The sequence below is a fragment of the Lissotriton helveticus genome, chromosome 12 (assembly GCF_964261635.1).
Source record: "Lissotriton helveticus chromosome 12, aLisHel1.1, whole genome shotgun sequence".
In the NCBI taxonomy this organism is placed as follows: Eukaryota; Metazoa; Chordata; class Amphibia; order Caudata; family Salamandridae; genus Lissotriton; species Lissotriton helveticus.
The window spans coordinates 585,060,605-585,081,140 of NC_136073.1; the positions used below are offsets into that span (position 1 = coordinate 585,060,605).

General features: G+C 44.0%; 1 protein-coding gene across 4 annotated transcripts in view; it reads right to left on the minus strand.

Annotated features, from left to right (window-relative positions):
• The window catches only part of LOC144799014 (death-associated protein kinase 2-like), a 697,832-nt gene that overhangs the window by 42,615 nt on the left and 634,681 nt on the right, over window positions 1–20,536 (minus strand). For all 4 annotated transcript variants that reach the window (XM_078670165.1, XM_078670162.1, XM_078670164.1 and 1 more), the window contains 2 exons: window positions 18,101–18,127; window positions 10,043–10,195 (listed from right to left, as the gene is read on the minus strand). In XM_078670165.1, the coding sequence (XP_078526291.1) occupies window positions 10,043–10,195; window positions 18,101–18,127 (180 nt within the window). The remainder of the gene's footprint in view (window positions 1–10,042; window positions 10,196–18,100; window positions 18,128–20,536) is intronic.

Below are 20,536 nucleotides of genomic sequence, written 5' to 3' on the forward strand. Positions count from 1 at the left end.
GGAACAGCAAAGACTTCAAGTTCATCTGTTACCAGCACTGGGGACTGTGTGTGTTGTGCTACAACAGATAAAAAAGCAACCCAACGCAGTCAACGACGCCGCTGCCAACTCCGTGTTCTTAAGGCACTGCAGAGGGCACTGCCTCACTTTTCACTACAACCGTGGTCTCACAGACGATGCCACTTGACACTACCACCGAGCCGCTGCTTGCACTGCGACCTGTGTCCACTTTAGAGCGAATGTGTTCAAACGGAACTCCCAATCTCACCTAGATCAGGGCCCATATGGCGTAAGCCGAGTATGACGTAGCATACAGCTACCACCCCCATCTGTGTCTTAGTCTATCCACCTCAGTTCCCACCAGATGTATCTCTTGCAGCACAGCAATTTGCACCCCTCGCCTACAGAGGTAGCTGTGGATACTATGATGCTTAGTAGCAGAGCCCATTACTCTTTTGTTCCAGCTTAAAGTCGTTTGGGCGGTGTGGCCTACGCCCTGCCCGGGTTCTCCGTCTCTGCCTCCCCAGCTCACATGACAATAACCTCCCCCCCATTTATATAATCAGGAAATAATGTAAAATGAAGACTGAAGAAAAATAACCAAAGGCAACACCAGACATGTCAACAAAACCATAGAGGCTCAAGTAGCCTGTACCGTGAACTCCCCTTATCCAAGGGCTGCCCTGCGGCTCAAGTGGCACCAACGGGTCTAGTGTGCTACAGGCCCGGGATAAGATACATTATATAACAGGCTAATTAAGTAGAACCATTTCTGTAGAAAGCGTCCCGGTGACAGAGGATCAATCGAGCGCCTAGAGGACCCACCGAGGTGGCATAGCCCAGCCCCTTCCCCAACATCGCGACACCAGCCCTTCTCAACTGTAATACAATAAAGGATATCACACAATGTTATCGGCTGTCTGTGGCATGACTGAGGGGAGACTTATATTGTCTCCTTGTGATGACACAGAGGCTGATTGTGCCGACTTTCGATCGGAGGTGGTGTTTATATTTGTTTCTTATGTGCATGCTAGCACTATCTGCCACTGCTTGTAGGGCAGCCGCCCTTTCGACTTCCATTTGTAACTGTGATGGGCCTCTGCTGCGTTCCCCTCTCTGCCTGTATCATGAGCGTTTCTGTGTCGGCTTCATAGTTGGTGGGGGCCATTTGTTTGTGGGGGTAGGTCCTTTACAGCTCTGTGGGCCTCCAACCAGTCCCATGACACCTCCGGGCTGTCACAGAAGTGTGTGGTGTCTCCAAGAACTATCCGCAGCTTTGATGGGAATAACAAGGAGTAATGGATATCATTGTACCCTAGGGCCCTATTAAGTGCCAGAAATGAGGCACAGCTAGCTTGCACTGCTGCTGTAGAATATTGACACTTTCCAATTTTCAACCGTGTAGGGGCCATCTGAGAGCGCTTTCCGTAATATAACATCTCTGTAGTGTAGTAACCAGGCCACAATAGGTCTGGGGGGTTAGCCCGGCGCCGAAAGGCTGTGCCGGTACGCGATGTGCGTTCTTCCGGGCGAAGAAAGGGGTGAGTGACTCAGAGGCAACCTGTGTGCACAGCCATGTCTCCAGGTATCCTACCATGTCTCCCTTTTCAAGTTTCTCTGGGAGGCCCACGACCCTAAAATTATTTCCGTCTGTTGCGAACTTTAGCGCCTTCTGGTCTTCTCTCAAGGACCTGTACCCTGGTCTTCAACTGCATCATTTAGTTGGGGAGTGTGGAGCATTCGGGCCGCAGCCCCCTGACCATCGTTTCTATGTCTTTGACACAGTCGGCCAGTTTATGGTGTTCTGAGCGAAGTAGGCCCAGGTCCACTGAGACTGCCCCTATAACTTGCTGCAGGGTAGTTGTAGTATCTTCAATGGCCACTAATATCTTGTCTAATTGAAGTCCGATAGGGTCTCCTGGTTGTGCCCCTACTTTCTCCTAATTCTCCACGTCACTGTGGGGGGACCTCCCACCTTAGTCTGGGCTCTTGCTGACTTGAGCCTCATGTTCCCCATCTTAGCGGATTGATCGGAGTTTGTGAGTTAGTATAATGGCCTTTGCAGGGGAGCAGCGCCCCTCTGCCTTGGTCGGGGCTCTGGGCTCCCGCACTTGGTTGGTGTCTGGGGGGGCCCGCTACTCCGCCGGACCTCCCCACGACTTGCCACCCCCATCGCCAGACCCCCCTGTAGGAAGGTGGAATCTGACTACAAGGTTGCCCCCACTTTTTTCCTGGTGTTTTGATGGTTTTTGACTTAGTTTGGCAGGGAACCTGCTATTCAGGTCCCCAGCCTATCTGCTTCCTCTCTAAAATGAGTCCATGTACTTTAGGTACACTCCAGTTTGGTTACTGGGGTACTCTTATGAGTCCCTAGTATATGGTACACTAGATAATAAGGGCATAGGTACCCCAGAGGCCTACCAGGGGCTGCAGCATGTATTGTGCCACCCCTGGGAAGCCTTTCCAAATGACACCACAGGACTGCTACTGCAGCCTGGGTAAGGTGGTGCATGCACCCCTTACTTAGATATAGGTTACCTATATCTACCTTAAAACACTGCACATATACACCCAATGGCAGGCCTTATCAATCCTGAAGGCAGGGTGCTGGGCTTTGTGTGAGAGGGTGCTCATGCATGAACAGGGACCCTCTGCAGCCTTCGGAATCTATTCTCTGGGGCTGTTCTGTGATGCAGCCAAACCATATACTCTAAAGTGCATTTTAAACTCACGGTAAATGCTAACTTTGGAATGGCTGCAAAGAAACATGTTGTGTTTGGTGTCAAACACTTCTTCCCTTCTAGAGGGAGAGACATGAACATTCTGGTACCCCCGATACCAGTTTGAAAGAACCCTGGCATCACAAAATTGATGCCACAGACACAAGTCTGGCCTCCTGCTGCTGGACGAAACTCTGGCAGAGGAGGCCTAGAGAATAGGTTTCCTGTCACAGGGAGGTGTCACCACCTCCCAGACAGGCTTTAGTGTATTGGGACTGGTTGGGTGCACTCAGAGTGCTTTGAAGTCAGCACTGGGGGCACATTTGGTGCCCCTGTACATAGCCCAGTTCAAACCGGTTGCAGGGGCTACCAGCCCCTGCTCGGGAGCAAAACTGAACAACGGAAATGGGTGTGGCCAACCCTCTTTCCTGACGCTCCCATAGGTGGGTCCCCAGATTATGTCCAACCCCTTCCTTGGGTATAAGAAAGGAACCCCTGGCTACAGCCCTTTAGATTACACCTGGACGGAACTCTGATCCTGAATCCTGGATCTTCAACAATCTGCACGACGCTGGATGACTGAAAAATCTCCCTTGGAGTAAAGGAGTTACTCCCCTGCGTGGCAGGCACCAAAGACGCATCTGAACGGTTTGCATCTCATAAGCCCCCGTCGGACTCCGAAGCATTTGCAATACAGGAGCTGGGTTTCCAGGATTCCCAGAGGACGAACCAAGTCCCCAGGAAAGCTGAGACCCGTAGCCCTCGTGAGTACCGTGGAACCAGAACCCCGTGCACATTTGCAAGTGCATTAGCTTCTTGACGTTCCTTGAGGCTGTGCATTGGGTTACTTGTAGCCCAGACCCGAGCACCTTTTCCATCGAAGATTGCTGACCTACACTCCACGAGTGTTCAGTGAGGCGGCCCTTTGTGTTTTCGCTCGAGGTACCTTCGCGATCCCTGGTCTGTTGACTGATGGATCCCTGAGAAGGCAGCTTTGACTTTCCTTGGGTTTCCTTGGTTGCTCCACACGTGCCCTGACTCTCCATCACTTGGTGAGTCCCCCAGACCTTGCTGGTCAGCACAGAAGCACCTTTTCTCTTTCTGCATGGGTTGCTCTTGCCAAGGCTTGTTGGGTCCAATCCGGGCACCGACACCGCAGCACTCAACATCCTTTGTGGGACAGCTCGAATCCATCTCCTGGTCATCGTCAACACCTCCTGGTCCTCGTGGCTGCAGAGTCCAGCTTCACCTCTTCACACCTGAATCACCCGACATCAGTGGGCACTCCTCTATCGTGCCCCTGGCCCTGGCAAGTGACCCAGACTCTGTCCCCTCTTTCTTTCAGGTTCCTCACATCTTCAATCCTGGCTTGGATCACACCGGATACTTTTCTTCTTGACGGTAGCAGCACTTTGCAGCAGATTGCCACTGAAATCAACGACGATTCCCGCCACCAAAAGACACCTATGCATCCGGCTTCCCTGGGTGAGGTAACACTATTACTCCGGTGCTCTCGTGAGTGTTGGCCCTAGAACCCCTTAATTCTAAGGGGGTTTGCTTAAAGTCCTCTCCTAAGTGTCCTTAATCTTTAAATGTCCAACCGCGACTTTCCCCATAGAAGATAACGGCGATTCGCAGCTGTGTTCTCACACTGCACGCATCCCCCATTGGTCCCCTGTGTCACTACCTTGGGTGGTTCCTAGTGGTCCCAGCGATTCTACAGGCTATAGGCCTTCGGTCTAGTCAAGTTGTGGTTCTTGTACCACTTTCTTAATATACGGTTTGGTTCACCCCTAGGGACTAACGTACATTGTGCTAATTTACTGTGATATATTACGTGCAAAATATGTGCTTTGACCTCTAGCCTCATAAAGAGACTAGTAGGGTGTGTTTAGTAATAAATACATATATTTGTATATATATACCTGATGTGGTTCTCCTTTCATTTAGCCATTCAAGAGATTATAGACTGGTAAAACACGCTGCTTTACATTCCTTCAAGACTTAGCCCGAAGGCTGCTCTCCATAGCTACCACTAGGATAGTTTTCAAATAAGGTTGTCTTTAACCTATCACCTCTAAGGGGTTGTTTTTACTGGTGCAAGGGGCCCACTATAACTAGTGGACAGCATATGCCAGGCCAACTTCTCATCCCCCAACTCTGGCACTTTCCTCCCGGCCTGCGATGCTGTTGTGGCCGGTGGCCGCTGACCCTGGTGCCCTTCGACTCGGGTCTCGTGTCCACCCAGGTCCTCTGGTCACCTCATCAAGCACAGACAGTGTACGGCAGCACCAGTGGCCCTCTGTTATCGCCGGACTGCAGGATAATTGGCGGGCCTCGCACAGACTGATTTCAAGACGTGCCCGATGCAGTCGCCATCTTCGTCACGCCCCAATATTTGGGAAAGCTTATTACTAATATTAACTTAGTGCCAGAGGTATTGCAGCTGTGGAGTGTTATGGGTCCCATCACTGATGTTACTCCCACTGCCCGGTTGCCACTGGTAGTGAGGTGGGAGAAATGTGGGTGCTGGACATGCACGGATGCCAGGCCAATGCTTGCATACACCCAGTCTTCAGCATATATGGCTAGTCTAGCTCACACAGCACAAGCATGCACATTTCATAGTGTGGGCTAGGACTCCAGTGATCCATGTTTTGAAACATGTCATGTCTGTGACTTGCCAACAGTCTAACCAATGATATGGGAGATAAGAAATCATTGTAAATGCCTAGAAAAACTTGTTTTTATTTTCAGGGCATGGAGAGGGCTCTAGCAGGTAAAACTATGTTTTGAATGGAGCATTGAAAAGACTCACACTGTCCTTGCTAGCAAGAAAAGAAAGGAAAGGACTCTCAATTATGGACTGAATGTGGAACAAATTGAATATTCACCCTTAGTGAAGAGATCTGGGTTAAATCCATTGTTCTTTTGCTCACTATGCCACCCCAGTATAGACCCAGTCATATTCAAATCAGTCTTGACTCTAATCCTCATGAGGCCAGTCCAGCCCGAACTGCCAAGCCAGGTCCTCCTGGACCAGAAACAAGCATCCTGGGAACATTTTCGGGGCATCACCCCTCTTTAGCCAGGCTAGCTTGAATCAGGTGGCAAAACGATGGATTTAACCCAGATCTGTGACTGGGGTGAATGTATGATTTGTTCAGCATTGCGTCCATTGTCTTTTGCACAAGAATAGGAAGGAAACAACAATACAAAGAGTGGACTGATTGATGGGGAAATCCTGTTTGCCCTCATGCTGGATCAACTCTGCAAACAAGATTTCAGAGCTCCCTCACCTGCTACTTAAGAAATCTCCTCTTGTTTTACTATGCAAGCCCATATATCTATAAACTGCAGGCAAATAAATGAGAACTACTGGACATTCTTTGTGAATTGCATTTAGTTCCCCCTCTATGATCAAGAATTCCTAGGTTTCTTGAGTCAGTATGATCATAGGGCCAGATGTACAAAGCTTTGGGTTTTCAATTATCTAATAACACATTTTTGAGATTCACTATTTGATAATCGCAAACAGGTATGTACAAATGTTTGTTTCACACATTTAGCAAATCCCAATGGATTGCAAATAGACCTACCTCATCAATATTCATGAGGTATGTCTCAATTTGCGATCCATTGGGAATCGCTAAAATCACAGGGATGGTGGCCTGCTGGAGTCAGCAGACCAACATGTCTGTGACTGCTTTTAAATAGAGCAATGTGTTTAGGGGAAATACAGCCCATGTTCCTAAAAGGAAAACGGGATGCATTTCAAAAAGAAAAATGAAAAGTTTTCTTTTCATTTTTAAAAGTAGACAGTGCTCCGTGGGACCAATGCATGCTCTTAAATAATGTTTTTACAACCATTCACAAAGGGAAAGGGGATCCCTTCCCATTTGCAAATGGGTAACCACCTGCTTGAATAGGCGGTAAAAGGCAAATGTTTTTTTACTGCAATTTGGTCATAAAACATTCACACATACCACTGTGAGTCACTATAAGGAAGGGACACCTTCAACACGCCCCTTGCTAATACTGAATGGCAAACCCATTTTACAATTGTTAATAGGTTACGGAATCGAAAAGTAGGGCTTTGGACATAAAAAAGGTTTTTTTATGGCGCAAATTGCACCATTCAGCGAATCAGGCCATTTGCGACTTAAAAAGAGCTATGTACGTCTAGCCCATAATCTCTCCACCCAATTCCTTTAATTGAACCACACCCATCATTGCAAATGTGTAATGTCATCATATGATATGCATGTTTATGATTAAAGTGGCTGTTTGAGGGTGATGTTTCGACTTATTTATTGTTATCATTGGCTCTCTTCTGGCACCCTCCACATCCCTCAATGATTAATTTGTGAGGTGGCTGTAGGTGCTTGCCACCAGTAATCCTTTTTGCAATCCGGACTTTTGTTTGATCATCCAAATTTGACTTAAAATTAGAGAATGAAAAGCAGAAACGGTAGAAAGGAAGAATAAGTGAGAGACAGGAAAACAGTGCCAAAGACAAAAGGCAGAGATGAAAAGAACTCGCAAGAGTTAGTAAAAAAAGAAAAGGAAGTGTAGTGCTGTGAAAGAGAGAAGCATTTGGGTGGAATCAAAACTAAGCAACCTTGGTGTTCGACAACCCAGGCTTCTTCAGCACCGGCGAGAAGCTCTATGAAAAACTTTGAGCGCTTGCACTTGTTTACTTATTTTTTATAATTTAGGAAGTGCTCCCCCCTAAAAAAGTTATCAAAAATGAGAGAGAGGTCTTGTCCACATATAGTCAAGAGGTAAGGCTGGTGGAATGGAACACTGTTATCTGCTTGTTAGAATGAGCAGTAGAACAGTTGGAAAGACAGTACTACAATCATTCTTACTGGTGTACCTCTATTTAAAGTCCACTAGTTGGTTCCAACGCAGTTGTGCCTAAAAATAAATCATGAGTTGTATCAAAGATGGTTGAAAGCCTTCATAATTTACATGGATCCTTGGGTTAAAAGTTTCTATGCTGATTCTTTTTCTCTATCAGTCAAACAACTTTTGTCATATCCATCAACTCAAAAAGTCGTTGAGTGTCAGGACTAACCTTTCTTGACACTGGCAAAAGTTGGATAGGTAGGGGTCCAATAGAAAGATTTAATATTTTTTTCCGCGTTATTGATGTCCAGGACATATGCTTCATGTGATCAGAAGTGGGAAATAGCACCAAATGGTCAATGTCTCGACAATGTCTAGCCCAAAAAAAAAAAACATTGGCAACGCGAATAGGTCTTGGAGCTGACATTTTATCACAAGCCTATTGGCTTTGCCAGTGCTCTTTTGGGCTTTCCTTCATTTATTGTAAAATTAATTGCAAGAGGGCCACCCGTGCATGCAAATGACAGCCAGCATGAAATGTTTTTTCTTACAGTAAAGGACAAAGTATTCCAAGATGGTCCTCGTGCAAGCATAACATACACTCACAAGCACAGTGACCATCTTGTAATGCTTCTTCTTATGTTTTATGGAAAGCTATTCCAAGATGGCGGTCATGTGTGCACACATGGTGGCCAGCTTGAAATGCTTTTTTTTAGTTTAAGAAAAAAACAGTCTATGATCCTGGAATAGTTTTTTCGTTGCACAAAAGAATACCATTCCAAGATAGCTACCATGCCTGCATACATGCAGACACAGGGGCGTGTATGAGCGGCCATCTTTGCATGGTGTAAGAACCATTCAAAGTTGTCTCTGCCAATACAGCAGAGGGTTTCTGGGCAGTATACAACTCATTCAATCAAAACAGTGAGACTAAAATGATCCTTAAAGCATAAACACGGGAACACACCGGAAAGCCATTAAATCACGAGCAAGGAACTGAGTTAAACAAGAAAGGCATTCAATCCTGAGCAGAAGGTCGACCAAAAGTTGACTCTGAGACTATGGCTAGACTGGATATAACAGCTCTGTCGCCTGCATAACAGAAACCTGAAGATGCATTCATCAATACTTTTGAGGTACTGTAGCCTTGCTGAAGCATTTCAGAAATGTTCGGCTGCCCACCAAGACAGTGTAAAGCTCTTACATTGTGGAAGCTTAGCATGTGAAAGTGTTCTGACACTTCATGGAGAATTGACAAGCAGGTGTTTGAAAAAACTGAAATCCATCTTTCTGCAGCATTCACACATTCTTGGGAGCTTTGGAATCGATTCCTATACCCCACTTATCCCTATTCTAAACCTATTTTGAACACTGTATTTAAAATCTAGTTACTCGCTGAACAATAACTCACTGAAGTGAAACATGTCATTCAAGGAAATAGCTGCTTTCCAAGGCTTCCCTGTTTTACCCAGTTCCCTAAAGACAGAAACAAAATTGTGGAATGGTGTATGATGGTCTTTTGCATTCCTTGTCTCAGTTAGGTCTGCGAAAAATGACTTGCGTCTAAGTTTCAATATTTATTGCCCAAAGAAGTTGAATTTTGTGGTGAGAAGACAAAAAAACATTCACCATTACAATTTACATATTTCATTATCAATAAAGCAGAAGGGGTGGGTAAATGTATGCATCCCTATATCTTCTACCTCTGCCTACATTTCAGGAGAGTCCAACACGAAAGGGATGTTGTAGATTATGATATATGGGGCCCGATGTAGGTAATTTCGATTTACCTACTCTTAAATACCGAATCATACCGATTCGGTATTTAAGAGTAGGTAAATATGAAGTAGGCAGATGTAGGTAAATTTTCTTTTTAAATTACCGAATCTGTATGATCTGTATTTGCCATTGATTCCTATGGGCCTTGAAGCCCATAGGAATCAATGGCAAATACCGATTCGGTAATTACCGAATCGGTAAATACCGAATCCTGCCAGGGGGAACGGGGTGTCACTTTGACACCCTGTAGCACCCCAATGTCAGGCTTGTGTGCCATGTGGCACACATACATGCCCTAAGGGCATGTCTGTGTGTCACATGGCATAGGTGTACATGCACAGATGTGCATGTACACCTGAATTCGTTATTTACCATGCAATAGTATTACATGGTAAATAACGAATTCTGAGGGGCCTGTGGCACTGTTTAAAGCGCCACCTACATCTGCATTTGCAGATTCGGTATTTTTACCGAGTCTGTATTTACCAATTCGGTAATTTTTACCGATTCGGTAAAAATACCGAATCTGTAAATACATGCCCCCTACATTGGAAAAGGCATTTACCGGTCGGTAACGGCCGAATTCGCCCGTTACAGACCGGTAAATACCTACCTACATCGGGCCTATGGTCTTTCTATTTGACAATTGAAAAATGTTGATAAAAGTAACATATTAAAAGTGGACGCACTACCTCGGATCCTTAAGGAGTAGTTGTCTGATGAAATCTTTGGCCATCTCGCTGGTTTGCTTGAAGTAGCGGTCATCAAACTCGTAGTTTCCTTCCACAACATTAGTCAGGGTCTCTGCATCAGTCTCCCCCTGGAACGGGGACAGTCCACTTAACCTGGGATGAAGATAAAATAATTGAACATGAGCGTTAATCACCACCTGGGTATGAAGAACCACAGATGGAACAGAGTGGAGCATGGTATTCACAGTGAGTGAAGGGAGACCGTGCTGGACCGTCTAAAGGGAAAACACAGAAAACCTTGGTATTCAGTGGTTGTCTTTTGGGGCTGAAACATTCTGACCTCAAACCTCTGTGCTGCATAGTCTCACCAGGATAACACAAATGATGTCACACACACCAGATCCCGAAACTCAAAGGAACAAAAGTGCTGCATGCCATAAACTTTGGTAATGGTACAAAAACATAGCTTTTAAGTCTGGTGACGTGTAGGAAGAGTAATTGGCAGGATGTGTGAGCCTCATGGTGCACATCTACTGTGAAGTTCCACATGCTTCAACAGCAAAACTACAGAAGCAAAGAACATTACAAGTGGTTCTTAACAATACGAATGACTGGCATCTTGAGCACCATGTTCGAAGAGCGCAAGGAAGGCTTGTTTACCAACTACATGGTTAGCTTCAAGGGTCCTGATGCCCCATTTGCAACTAACAAGGCTCATGTAATACAACAACATGGAGAACTCAACCTAAAGACTACAATCATATAGTCAGAGATTAGTCAACTTGTCACTATTGGTCAAAATACATAAAGGTCATACAATACGGACTAGTCTCCAGAGACAAACTGATGGCATGCATCTGGTCATCGTGCGGTTCACATCCAATATCACACAACCGCTAGAGACAACATCTCAGGTGAACTATGCAGTTAAGGGGTCTTGAAATTAAAGTGGTAAACTGCAGAGATCCTTAAAATAAACCCTCAAAAAGAGAAGCATTGGAAGTTCTTAAACACAAGGACAGATGGAGGTCGAGTGAATATATAAGTCATGGCCATGAGTATCTTAAGGCTCAGTAGGTGAGCTATTTCTACCTTTCTAGTGAAGAAGCATATTCAGGGGGTAAGACAGATTGCAGACCTTTTTATATTGCTATCTTACAGCCAGTGAAAATAGTGGAACTACTTTTTTAGATCACCATGCCTCATCCAACCTTTTTTTTACCAATATCAATTTCCATGTTGTTAGGAATCAAACACTTTTGCCAAGAACACTTGATTCTCTGGACCTCCCCAATAACAGACAGCTCGAAAAGGAGACGAACACAGACATGGCATGTCCAGGTAAATAATGCCTGACGGTCATCAGCCTTTCTGGAAAAGGCACTCGATTCCTTCTCTGGAGTTTGTTGTCTAGAGAACGGACTCAATCAAAAGGACAGAATTGACAATGAGATGGCTGGACACCTCTGAATCCCAGCATTCGCCTGCCATGCTCATTTATGTAGTGAAGATTATGGAATATTCTTCTCGATGGTCTGTATCCCACATACCTTAATTATGTTGCATGGCTATCTTGTTGTATTATGTATGCTCTTGTAATACCGATCCAAATTGTAAAGCGCTCTGATATCCGCCTGGGTCAAGTTTGCGTGATATAAAACTTTCAAATAAATAAAGTCAACTGAATTATGAAGATCAGATGAAAAAAGACTGAAACCACAAACCTTAAAACCAAACTGAAAACACTGACTGCCAAGATATCTACCATACAAAATTATCTGTCAACAAAATCTGGACTTGCACCTAAATCTTAGATGAAGCATTTCCCATTCCCATATATGCAAGTACTGTAGTAAGAATAGTAAATGGTGTGGGTGTGTCCTATGCAGCAGCATGTATTTCTTTAGTTGTGGAATGTTAGGCATGAAGAATGTGGAAGGTTGGGTATATGGAAGGTGACATCAGGGGTATGAGAGTTCTGGGAAGACAGTTGGGAGCTGGGCGAGGAAGTGGTTAGATGCTGTTGGTGGTGGTAATATGGATCAATAAACTTTATGTGAATTTGCCCAACGTTGACCTGGCTTTTGGGCCTCATAACAGTAAACTAATCCAGTTTCACAATAAGTGGAAGTGAGTTTAGTTGGGGGTAAAAATGTAAACTAGGTAGATGTTTTGAAGGTATATATTTCAATATGGTCGATATGTTGGCAGTTTACATTTTTGGATTCTCAGTTGTTACATTCTGTTATTTTCAGTCTTATATTTTCGCACGGAACTGCATTTTATGCCACAAACCATGCAAAACCAGTGGTTAGACACTGCTTCAGACATTCAAATGGCTGTGCTTTAAATGAAGGATTGAGGCAGCATGTTCTCAGACTATGGACGAAGGCTCTAGACTACGTCCAATATTTTCCCCTAACAGCTTCATAAAATACACATTTCAAGTCATACTTTGATAAATATCAGACGTCTCAAAACTGGATAAATGTTCACCACCATGTGCTTCTCTTAAAACACACACACTCTTCATGTATGTGGATTCTCTTCTATTTTTTATATGCACATTTCTTCTATGACTTACAGCAATTATGTACCCATGTCTTGGTGTGGAGTGCCCCTTACCAGAAAGTTTAAACATTGTTTTTTATTATATATTGCTAATTACGGACGTTTTGATGAGGAAAACATGAAATTATATGAGGAGGAGACTTTATTGCCTGCATAGTTATTAACTCTGCATCACTATACTTTTAGTGGGTGTGTGTGTATTCACTGAAAAACACACAGGTTTCAGGGACGTTATAGTTAGTTGGATATTTCACTCGTACCAAACCAGAGAAATCTGGCCATTGTAGTTAGTTCAGCTAACTATAACCTGCTCCCCCTTATTGCATTGCTGATGACATCCCATATAACATCATTCATGACATGGTCAGTGACATCACTTATGACATCTCAAATGACATCACTGATGACATCATCCAGTGACTGTGTGTTTTTATAAAGTTTAAATATGTTTTACATATATGCCAAGGTGTATTGAAGAATGAGTGGGTGTCTAAGTGTCTGGATGGATGATTTAGTAGGTGCGTGACTGACTGTATAAGTGAGTAATTAAATGCGTCTTACTGAATGCATGGGTTAGTGACTGATACAGGCATTCACATAGTTTAGTTTGTTATTTGGTGTGTAAGCGGTTGCATGGGTTGGTGAGTAGCTAAATGAGGATCTATTTGGGTTATTGATTGGTTGTCTGAGTATCTGTATGGGTGCCTGAGTGTCTGTGTGGGCGGGTGGGGGGGGGTGACTCTGTGCATAGATGTGTGAGTGGATGATTCACTGGGTGTATGGGTTCAAGAGTACATCTATGAAGGGCTGTATGGGTGGGTGAGTGAGTGTGTGTATGGGTGTGTTGGTGAGTGAATGGATGCCTCAGTGGTACATGTGTGAGTAACTGCATATATGAAAGGCTGTATATGTGAGTGTTCGAGTGTATAAATTACTATATGTGAGAGTGAGTGATTGTGAGAGTGGCTGTATGGATCAGTGTGCGCTTGTATTAGTTATCGTATAAGAGTGTAAGTATGTGCTAGTATATGTTTGAATAAGTGAGGTGGTGTGTGTATAACTGTATAGGTAAGTAAATGGGAGTGTGATTGATTCTTTGTATGACTGACTAAGTGTGTAAGTAACTCTATGGATAAGTGGCAGTGTGTGAGTGTCTGTATAGATATCGGAGTGCATATAATATTGCCATATTGATGGTTGACCACATGTATGAGTGACTGTATGGGTGAATGAGTGGATGTGTATGTAGACCTAGGAATTAGTGAGTGGGTATATACTAACTGGTATTGGTGTGTCTATGGTTTCGAAAATGGTAGTCTGTAGTTTAGAGTGGGTGTATCAAAGGTTACATTAGGGTATGAGGAGGTGCAATTATAACGGGGGAATTTCTCTTGTTTTGTACAAGTGAAATGTCCAACTAACTATAATTTTCCCTAAAACCTATGGTTTATTCAGTGAATTTGTAAGTTTTTTGTAAATGCTAATTTCTAACTATAACGTCCCTGAAACCTATGTTTTTTTCAGTGAATTTCAAAGGTTTTTTAAATGCTAATTTCTAACTATAACGTCCCTGAAACCTAAGAGTTTTTCAGTGAATTTCAAAGCTTTTTTAAATGCAAATTTCTAACTATAATGTCCCTGAAACCTATGGTTTGTTCAGCGAATTTCAAATGTTTTTAAAATGCTAATTTCTAACTATGCATACAGAGGTAGGACATGTGAAGAAAGAGGAAGAAAGCGCAGAAAGAAGCATGACAAATGCATAAAGAGGCAACAAAAGTCCAGAAAAATGATGAAAAGTGCAGGAAGCAAGAGATGTGCAGAAAGAACCAACAGAGGAGCAGAAAGTCCTCCTGTGCCCCAACTTTTTGCTGCCGGGTACTGGTGGTAACTGTCTCTGACTAACCAGGGCTAGAGCCAGTGCTATGCTAAAAGACACTTAGTATACAGTGAAAACACCTACATACACTAGGGAACACTATGCGTTGAGGTACCCCTGTGATTAGCATGACCTCCTCTGTATTTGCCATGAGTTAATGCCTGTGTCACTGAATGAATATATGAGTAGTGACTGGATGATTAGAGTGCTACAAGGAGAGAGCATGGTGATTTTATTTTGGCTTGGATTTTGGCAGAGTGATTGGATAAGTACATGGTGCTGGCTGGGTGATTGGAGGAGTGCATGGGTAGTGACAGGGCGATGGCTGGACTGCATGGGTACTACCTGGGTAATTGCACTGCTACAATCCCCTGAGTACACCTATGCAGTCCAGCCATCGCCCTGTCAGTACCCATGCACTCCTTCAATCACCCTGCCAGCACCATGTCCTATTCCAATCACTCTGCCCAAGCACTTATAAATTCACCATGCACTCTCCTTGCAGTATTCTAATGTTCCAGTCACTACCCGGATGTTCAACGTTTCCCGCGCGTACAAACCAGTGCGCTTTCTTCTTTTCCAGGTCCCCGGTTGAGTCTGTGACGCACCCATCCAGATTCAGTGACCGTATGTACACAAGGGGACTTAGGTGGCTGACATTTGATTCTTTTCTGCCACCCCGAACCCTGACCCTTGACCAGCATTATCAGCCCTGATGAGTCACATTCCCCTCATGGTGTGACGAAACACGTGTCAGCTGGATATTATTTTTTGTACTGACCTATAAACCGTCTTCACAATCATAACCACTGTGTTTGAACTTCATTTCTACCTCAAGAGATTTTTGTTACTACCAATCGAGTCCTGACTCCAGGGCTACTTACTGGATGCGTGTGCACAGGACTTGCTTCTTTTTAGTGCATGTGTTAGTGCCTGGGTCATTGCATGAGTACATGGGTACTGATTGGATGATTAGAGTCTTGGAAGGAGAGTGCATGTGAATTTATAAGTGTTTGGGTTTTGGCGGAGTGATTGTATAAGTACATGGTGCTCACTGGGTGGTTGGAGGAGTGCATGGGTAGTGACAGGGTGATGGCTGGACTGCATGGGTAGTGCTCAGGGTATTGCAGCAGTGCATGAGTTAGTGCATGGGTCATTGCATGAGTGCATGGGTAGTGACTTGATTAGAGTGCTGCAAGGAGAGTGCATGGTGAATTTATACGTCCTTGGGTTTTGGCGGAGTGATTGGATAAGTAGACACATGTCACATCAGGCCCCACCCCCTCCCTTCACCAATGTGCAAATGTGCCCCCCTGGCGGGTTTTAAGTTATCAAAGAGCGAGGTATAATGAACGCTTAAGAGAAGACTGTTAAAAGTTGAGTGGGTATGAGGTGAGTAAAATGTTGTAGGCGAATAGCGGAAATGCTGTTAGGATATTATCTTGAGTTTGGTTCCCATTGAGTGTGGCTTCCTGTTTTGTTCTATTCCAGGTGACTGATCACGTATAGGAGATTCGTGTCTGATGGTTCACTAATTGGTTTGAACCATGTTAATGTGGACAGTCGGATGTGGAAGAGTGGTTTTATAGGAACAGGCTGTGTTTTCATGACTTAGAGACACAGTGTTGATCCACTCTACTGGTGAGTGTGTTAGGAACATCGTAATAAGTTTTTAGATAGGAGACTTTCTTGGTTTGCACTCACGTGACATATTCTAAACAAATGGTAATTTTTCAGGCCCGAGAGTTGCATACTTGTAGCTCTAAGAAACATTTTTGACCTACCAGACCTATTTCTGGATATCAGGATCTTGCTGGCGACGTTCTATGGATATTTGGGTGAGTGTACATACAGAGCGGATATTTCAATACATTGTGTGAATAGCCGCATAATAAATACACCGTCTCATTGTACATAGTATGTTTATTTAAGTATGTTTGCTATTTCAGTCGTGAAAAAGTCTTAGCGAAAGATGAATCACGTGTCAGCTACCGTGTGCTGGAAATGTTTTAAAAGAAACTCTTTTCGCAATATGAATATAGACAGCTGAACAGCAAGAATATTGTTCTGTCTGGATATCTGATTCTGATCAATGTTGTTGTGTATTGTCCGCTCTTATCATAGGGATTATTATTGAAGATTTCCAGAAGTCTGATCTACACTGTTCAGGGATCAATATTTGACTTAATGGAGTGCTGTCAGAGCCTCCATTTTTCGTACAGGTTTTAAGTTGGGGGGATTAATTCCCCTTGAATCCTTAGGGTACCTGGGGGCCAACTAGCCCACCAGGTACCTCCAGTAAGCGCCACAGAGCTGCGTTGAAGAGAGGTGGTCCGAGGCCACCCCCCTTTTTACACTCTCTACAACGCAACTCTGTGGCGCTTACTGGACGTACCTGGTGGGCTAGTTGGCCCCCAGGAACCCTCAGGATTCAAGGGGACTTAATACCCCCAACTTAAAACGCACCACAGGGCGCGTTTGCACACTTGTCACTTCAGGCCAAGTCCCCTCCCTGCACCACTGTGCAAACACACCCCCTGGTGCGTTTTAAGTTGGGGGATTAAGTCCCCTTGAAACCTGAGGGTCCCTGGGGGCCAATTAACCCACCAGCTACCTCCAGTAAGCGCCACAGAGCTGCGTTCCAGAGTGGTATAAAAAGGGGACATGGCCTTGGACCACCTCTCTGCAAAGCAGCTCCCTGCCGTTTACTCAAGGTACCTGGTGGGCTGGTTGGCCCCCAGTGACCCTCAAGATTCAAGGGGACTTAATCACCCAACTTAAAACGTGCCACAGGGTGCATTTGCACACTTGTCACATCAAGCCACGCCCCCCCCACCACTGTGCAAAGGCGCCCCCTGGTGAATTTTAAGTTGGGGGATTAAGTCTTCTTGAATCCTGAGGGTCCCTGAGGGCCAACTAGCCCACCAGGTACCTTCTGTAAGCACCACAGACCTGGGTTGCAGAGAGATGTAAAAAGGGGTGTGGCCTCGGACCACCTCTTTGCAGTGCAGCTCTGGGGCGCTTACTGGAGGTACCTGGTGGGCTAGTTGGACCCCAGTGACCCTCAGGATTCAAGGGGACTTAATCCCCCAACTTAAAACACGCCACAGGCGTGTTTGCACACTTGTCACATCATGGCCCACCCCCCGGCCTTCACCAGTGCTCAAACTTGCCTGGTGGCAAGTTTGCACAGTGGCCACGCCCCTTTTTACACCTCTCTGCAACGCAGCTCTGTGGTGCTTACTGGAGGTACCTGGTTGCCTAGTTGGCCCCCAGGGACCCTCAGGATTCAAAGGGACTTAATCCCCCAACTTAAAACGCGCCATGGGGTGCGTTTGCACAGTGGTGCAGGGAGAGAGCGGGCCTGATATTACAAGTGTGCAAACACGCCCTATGGTGCATTTTAAGTAGGGGGATTAAGTCCCTTTTGAATCCTGAGGGTCCCTGGGGGCCAACTAGGCCACCAGGTACCTCCAGTAAGCTCCACAGAAAGAAAATGTCCTGTGCCAACAAGATCGGGATAGAGAAAAGATACAAGAATGGAAAGAAGTAGCAGAATGGCAGAAACTGAATATTGAGAGTCAGAAGTCGAAAATGGTACTACTTACAAAATATATGTAATGACTCCAATGCTCCTGAAATAGAAAAAAACACAGCAGTTCAGATTAATGTACTTTACAAAAAAAACATATGAAAGAAACGTCTAAAATAAATTCACATTTGTCTGAGACTTCTTATCACTTTATCCAACAATGTGACTTAGTTTTAAACTTTCAAAAATAACCCTTATTCAAAGAATTTCAAGGACAATAGATCATACATTTGTTTGTACTGAATCCCCCATCTTGGACACTTCCCAACGTAATTCTGTAGCTACTTCCTATTTCATCATCTTCCCACCTCGCCATGATTTGCACAACATGACGCACAGCACCACGGCAGTATAGATCATGGCAAGGTAAGGAAACTAAATAGGGTGCAAAGAAGTTGGTGATGCCTGATTGCCCCTATGAGCACAAAAGGCTTCCACTTAGCTTTTGGAAAGTCACAAGGAGCAAAATATCACTATGTTGAGCAGGGGCCATTCCTGCATCCGGTTACAACCATTGATGGAGCAGATTTCATCTGGAGTCAGGCATCGCTTTATTTTTGTGCTTCAGACAGACTACATTTAAAATGACGCACATTTTGGTGCAAGTGAAAAAACATGGCACATGAGACATGAAATAAGGCCTAGTCAGTCTGAAAAGCTTTTGCTGAATTAACGTGTTTTTTCACAGTGTAGAGAAAACTTGTGATTTAAGTGGCCTTTTTAGTTGTGAAGAATAACCATAGGATGTGTTCTCTCTTCCCAGCTCATTTTCCTTGCAATCTACATTCACTATTCCTGGCTTAAGAGACTTTGGCTTTGTTGCATAGTTAGAAAAAAACAATATTTCAGTTCATAACACATCTTTTTATAATGTGTGTTAATTAATAATGCACCAAACACTAACAGCGGGGCAAAACGCTTTTTGCTTGAAAAGCTATCTTAAACATTAAATGATGTTGCTATGAGTATGTATTAACTGTGCGCACTTTGGAAATTCACACTAGTGCATGTTTATGCTATGTTGCACCTTTTTATTTTTGCATGTTGAGCACAAATAATAAGAAAAGCTGCTTTAAACTAATAGCTTTGCTAGGTAATCATTTATAAAGGGTATTAGTATGAGGGTGGAAAAACATAATGAGTTTATTTACATAAAGTTAATACTCTTTTTTGTTTGTTTTGTTTTTGGACCAATGATAAAATGGCTGCATGTGAATCCAGCAAGGCTGTGACTTGCATTAAAAGAAGAGAGCATGCACAGACTATACCAGCTTGCCTCAAGACATGAAGGAGTCAAGGCCACTGTGAACTGTACATTCTTGTTATTGTGCCAATGTACCAGTGTTAGCTAAAGTATCCTACCTGTGTTTGATGTGACAGGAAGCAGGAAAATAGAATGAAACATTTTTCCTAGTAAATGTTGCTAAAACATGTAAATGTATTAATCAATAGCGCTTCTTTTGTTAAAACCGGTATGGTTTGGAATTTCCAATGAGATCAGAATGGTGCAACATTTTGTGTAGTCTGCCTAAGAATTAGAGTATAAATAATGACCTCTTAGGGGGCGTGTGGGCTCTTCTCTTTAAGCCAGGGGGCCTCTGTCAGAGGGAGGAGAGAGGAGAGGCAGCAGATGAGATCAGACTTCATATGGGTTAGGTACGTTATCGTCGCAGGTGCAGCCTGGGTGGAGATTGCGTCCAAGGAGTGACAGAGAGGTGGGGAGCCTTTGCTCATATTTTTTTCAGATAAGTCCTTGCACGTCATATTTTTGGCAAGGCACATCACATTCCTCTAAGGACTTGTAAAGGAGGGGCATTTTCGAGGATCAGCCTTTCTGTCAGATGATGGAGAGGGAGACCGACAGATTGAGCATCACCAGAGCAGAGAGTGCAGCTGATTAGAATAGGTTTAGATGCTAAAATTCTAAGGTTATGCTTTGACTAATTAATTAGTTTGAAAGATTTATTTGTCTTATGCATTTATTTCTCTCAATGGGAGATTTTTTGCAAATTATTAATTATTGATTAGCCTTGCAAGACTCTTTTTTCCTAGATACTCTTTAAGAGTTTTGACTGACATTTGCGCCACATTTCCCTTTCTACATTTGATGCTTATATGCAGACTGTAATATGTTCTGTATTTATGCTACTTTTTCTGGTTTCAAAATTCTGTAACCTTATTATTATTTAAATAATGAATAAAGGGTTCGAGAAAACCTGAATGTTTTTGTCTAGAAAATAAAACCCTTTAAAATACTCACCAACTCTCTTTATTGGCTTAAATAATGATTGCATTTTTGACTGTGCATGTTTATGTAAAGTCTCCTGAAGGTACTACATGGTGTCAAGGGCCCAACACCTTTTCAACGGTAAAATAGAGGTAGATGAGGTTTTGTATTGAGAAATTACAGTGAAATTACTGCTGTGTCAGTTTCTGGTAGCTAAAGGATGGT